The sequence below is a fragment of the Phaethon lepturus genome, unplaced genomic scaffold (assembly GCF_000687285.1).
Source record: "Phaethon lepturus isolate BGI_N335 unplaced genomic scaffold, ASM68728v1 scaffold44826, whole genome shotgun sequence".
Lineage (NCBI taxonomy): Eukaryota > Metazoa > Chordata > Aves > Phaethontiformes > Phaethontidae > Phaethon > Phaethon lepturus.
Genome location: NW_010547745.1, coordinates 9,410 through 14,321, shown reverse-complemented (window position 1 = coordinate 14,321; position 4,912 = coordinate 9,410). Strand labels below are relative to the sequence as shown.

Sequence of the window (4,912 nt, the reverse complement as noted above, 5' to 3'; positions counted from 1 at the left end):
CCGGAGCTGTGGCCACCTCCACAGATGGAGCTGCCGCCTCCGGAGCTTCCTCCTCCTCCATACCCTGAGCCTCCTCCTCCACCTCTACAGATGGAGCCACCACTACCAGAGCTGGATCCCCACCCAGCAGAGCTGTGACCACCTCCAGTGATGGAGCCTCGCCTTCCTGAACTTCCCCCTCCTCCACAAATGGTCCCACCACTGCCAGAGCTCATTCCTCCCTGACCTGAGCTTCCCCCTCCTCCACAGATGGACCCACCACTGCCAGAGCTCGATCCTCCATGACCTGAGCTCCCCCCTCCTCCGCAAATGGTCCCACCACTGCCAGAGCTCATTCCTCCCTGACCTGAGCTTCCCCCTCCTCCACAGATGGACCCACCACTGCCAGAGCTCGATCCTCCATGACCTGAGCTCCCCCCTCCTCCGCAAATGGTCCCACCACTGCCAGAGCTCATTCCTCCCTGACCTGAGCTTCCCCCTCCTCCACAGATGGACCCACCACTGCCAGAGCTCGATCCTCCATGACCTGAGCTCCCCCCTCCTCCGCAAATGGTCCCACCACTGCCAGAGCTCATTCCTCCCTGACCTGAGCTTCCCCCTCCTCCACAGATGGACCCACCACTGCCAGAGCTCGATCCTCCATGACCTGAGCTCCCTCCTCCTCCGCAAATGGTGCCACCACTGCCAGAGCTCTCTCCTCCTCCACCTCCACAGATGGAGCCTTGCCTGTCTGAGCTTCCTCCTCCTCCACAGATGGACCCGCCTCTGCCCGATTTTGATCCTCGATGACATGAGCTTCCTCCTCCTTCACCTCCAGAGACAGACCCTTTTTTGCCACCACCAGATCTGTGTCCCCACCCACCAGAGCTGTGACCGCCTCCAGTGATTGAGCCTCTGCTGCCTGATCTTCCTTGTCCTCCACAGGTTGATCCATCACTGCCAGAATTCGGTCCCCACCCACCAGAACTGTGGTCACCTCCACATATGGACCCGCCACTACCAGAGGAGGATCCCCATCCTCCAGAACTTTCACCTTTTCCTCCTCCACATATTGATCCCTTCTTTCTGTTCTTGCTGGCATCCACAGAGCGCAGCTGCCCCTTCCCACTTTTCAAGTCTCCAGATCCAAGTTTAAGGCCTCCAGTAGCACTTGCATTGTGGTCAATGACACCTGCAAGAAATGGAAATGATGTCCACCTTGTTCTTTTTACCCAAAATAATTACTAACACTTATGTAAGTACTTCTGTATGGCCATCATTGTACCTACTCTTTTGGTCATAGTCATATCTTTGAAAAGGGGCAACAAGGATCTTCATTAGTAGGTGTACCTATGAAATATTTTCGCATGTGGTTCTGGCTTTATTAGCTTATCTTTAACATGACTTATGTCTTAGTCCATACATCAATACTCAGTACATCCCTTCCTTTAAGAAGGCCTAGAGTATGGGTTTCTCTCTCTTTTAGCTGGCCTCCTATTTCCACAAATTTAAGACTAGATTTTTTTTTCATTCAGTTCTGACATGCACCACATAGACCTATAGAATAAGTGAGGTGTCTTCGACTTCCTACAAATTTGATTGAAATTGGCCAATAAGTTCCAAAGTCAGTAGCTCAGTGTTGACATATTAATGCATATACATGTGTATTCACACACACACTCACAAGAGACTACCATTTGCTTCATTTCCCTAGGAAACTAAGATAGGAACTAAGACAGGTTGTTCTGATGGTAGATGTTACGTACCAAAGACTGCAAAATGGTAAGAGTGCACTTAAAAAGGCAAAGCAAGGCCTTGAGATACTCACAGATTGTGGCTGGTGAGCCTTCCTGTATCCTGTGAAGGAAAAGTGACATTGAGATAATGCATCCAACAGAAGTAAAAATCAGGCTATGTTCTATCAATAAGCCAATGAGAGAGGTCACTCCCTCCAGGCAGCAATTCATCCTGGAAATGTAAGTGAGAGATTGAAGAATGGACGCACTGCTTTGTACAGGTGCTTCTATCCAGGATTAATAGTTTGTACCTACCTGGTCTCTTCCTCCTCAAGGAGTGATCTGTACATGGCAATTTCAATATCCAGGGCCAATTTCACACTCAGGAGCTCCTGATAATCATGAAGAAGGCGAGCGAGATCATCTTTGGCCTGCTGCAGGGCATTTTCCAACTCCTGAAGCTTTTGCTGTCCATCTTTGATGGCAGAGCTCCCACGCTGCTCAGCATCTTTAATTGTTTCTTGGAGGTTGGCATTCTGCAGAGGGCACAAACATTCCCTTCTATGGCACTAGGATTTTCAAACCCTTCTACAGTCCTTGGAAATTAAAAAACCTGCCTCGGTGACAGAACTCAGAAGATACATTAGACTGGGTAAATTAACCCAAATCAAAAACCCAAGTGCAGATAGCCAAAATATGAATCTGCTTCATTTTTAAGAGAAAACATCATCTCTAGGTTTGCTTCCAAAGGGCAGGCTACACTATATTGCACTAAGTCCCCTAAAAGTGACTTAAGTAGTTCAGTCATGTTGGAAAGTATCAGCTTTACCTTTTTCCTTGCAATTTCAATTTCTGGTTGTAGTCTTTGGATCTGCCTGGTAAGTTCCTGGATTTCCTGGTAACTGCTCCTCAGTTGCTCACGTTGATTTACCCACATGTTCTGAAGATCCTGGTACTGATGTGTGGAGAAAAGAACAGACATTTTTGGTCTCTTTTATACTGAGCAGACAGACTTGCCTCCCTATCTTGTTGATGTCTACTCACCCTGCCCTGATACATGGCAGCTACTTCAGCTTTGCTTCTCTGAGCAATTGTCTCATACTCCTGCCTGACTTCTTCAATGATTCCATCCATGTTCAGTTCTCTATGGTTGTCCATGGACAGAATTACATTGGTGTTGCCAACCACTGTTTGTAGCTGGGATAGCTCCTGCAAGGAAAACAAAATTTTGGATTTTAACAGTCCAGGTCATGTTATGAAGAAAGAAATTAAACCCTCTGGCCAGTTACCCACTGGAACTTCCCTCCCTGCACCCCCCAGGTCCTATTGTTCCACCACCAGTTTTAATTTTCAAGTGTCTCTTCCAGTCTTTGTGACGTACCAGACCCCCTTTTCACTCACAGATTAAAAAGAACTTTATAAGATCAAAGGCCAAGGATGATCCACTCCACACCAAAAAGTCCTCTTCAGGCAAAATTTCTGGGAACCTCCAAAAGATACATGTCCTTCAAGACCGGAGGGTAAGTTTTTAATCTGAGAAGCATACTCACGGCTTCGTGTAAACATCTGAGGAACTCAAGCTCCTGCCTCAGTATTTCCACCCGAATATCAAACTCCATTTTTCCCATGTAGGCACTGTCCAGTTCCTGTAAAAAAAGCCATAGGCGTATTTGCATTTCCTTGATCCAAATTCTCCACTGAAGTGCAATTTCTGCAAGACTTGGTCCATTTCTTTAAAACCTTCGCTCTTGGAGTCAAACAATAGCCCACAAATCTCAGATTTCATTTGAAAAGCAATTGGAACAAAGGGAAAGTTTTTAACTCTTAGAAGAAAAGAATGACTTGGAAATAAGCAAAATAGCTGTGGCAATAAATGTGTTCCTGGAGAAAAATGTAGAAACATTTCATTAATTCTTCTAATTAAAAGTTGTCTAAATTTTCTATTCTCCTATCTAAGCCATATACAGACATTATTTAACCCCTAATTATGATGTCTCAGCTAGGTCATGATTGAAAGAATAGAGAAAGACCAGCTCTTTTTAGACATTCATCTTACAAAGGACCGATTCAGTCTCTAGAGGAAATTATTTCTGTCCAGTCTTGCAGTAAAAAGCTCAAGTTTTCAATTACTCCAGTTAGAGGAAAGTTAGATGAAGTTAAGCAAAGACCTTGTTTTTGAAAGCCTCAGCAACCATCCAGTTATTGCTTTATTTCTGAGGCTTTGATTTAGCTCAGTGGCTTGGATTACTTCACCTTTTTAAACTCCACAAACTCTTCTTCTTTAGACGCACGCTTGTTGATCTCGTCCTCGAATCTGTTGCAGCAGAGAAAAGAAATAGGTAGCTCATTGCCTATCGTACTTTTTCAGCCAAGTGGATCAGAATTTGGCTGCAATTTCTGGCAACTGCAAAGGCACTTGCAAACCCTCTGCAAAACTATATGCTAAATTACCCAACAAAATGTGATTGATATAGATCAGTTCTAACAGTCTGTAATTCTGAACTAAATTCCCATTTTTCAGAGCTGTGGACATGTATTATCTTTTGGATGCAGCTAAGCCATAAGAAGTGATGGCTCTTCTCAACTTGACCCCACTGCTCTAGTGCTGTCCCTCCCCTCCCCACTGTCCAGGCTGACAACAACTCCACAACTACCAGCAAGAGTCAGGAGCCCCGAGTTACTCACTGCTTGCGGGAGGAGGGTCATGAAGGAGGACAGGAGGAGAGAAGAGTGGGATAAATCTACAGCGCCTTTGATTTTCCTCTTCCTGTTCCAGGTTCTACCCTCACCAAATCTGCTTTAGTCTTCCAGTGTGGAAGTCAAGTCCCGTAATGAACCTACTTCAGAGTAGTGCTGTAATGGCTACAAAACTCTTGAAGGTGCCAAGCTAAGCTATGCCATCCCAGGGTATGATTAGCATCACCTTGGAAAATTCCAGTATGCTTTTTCCCAGACTTGTGATTATTCACCTCTTTTTATAATCTTCAACAAGCTGAAGCATATTATACGCTTCTGGATCCAGCTGCTCCTTCTGGTTCTGGAGTGTTTCTAGCTGCCTCTGCAGGTTGCTGATGTAAGACTGGAAGAAAGAGGTGATATTTCTGCTCTCTTCTGGTTGGGCACTTTGCTGCTGCAGAAGTTCCCATTTGGCCACCAGAGCCTGGTTCTGCCGCTCAAGACATTGAACCTGAAAGGCA

General features: G+C 45.7%; 2 protein-coding genes across 2 annotated transcripts in view; one reads left to right on the top strand and one right to left on the bottom strand.

Annotated features, from left to right (window-relative positions):
• The first annotated feature begins 150 nt into the window (after positions 1–150).
• Positions 151–285, top strand: LOC104622843 (uncharacterized proline-rich protein). The gene is given in 1 exon segment (XM_010289741.1): positions 151–285. A coding segment is annotated over 1 exon segment (135 nt).
• Positions 286–2,026: 1,741 nt separating this feature from the next.
• Positions 2,027–4,912, bottom strand: part of LOC104622841 (keratin, type II cytoskeletal 1-like) — a 4,576-nt gene continuing 1,690 nt past the window's right edge. Inside the window, exons 2-7 of the mRNA XM_010289740.1 lie at positions 4,685–4,902; positions 3,969–4,029; positions 3,266–3,361; positions 2,760–2,924; positions 2,545–2,670; positions 2,027–2,251 (exon numbers count right to left, since the gene is read on the bottom strand). Of these exons, the coding sequence (XP_010288042.1) occupies positions 2,027–2,251; positions 2,545–2,670; positions 2,760–2,924; positions 3,266–3,361; positions 3,969–4,029; positions 4,685–4,902 (891 nt within the window). The remainder of the gene's footprint in view (positions 2,252–2,544; positions 2,671–2,759; positions 2,925–3,265; positions 3,362–3,968; positions 4,030–4,684; positions 4,903–4,912) is intronic.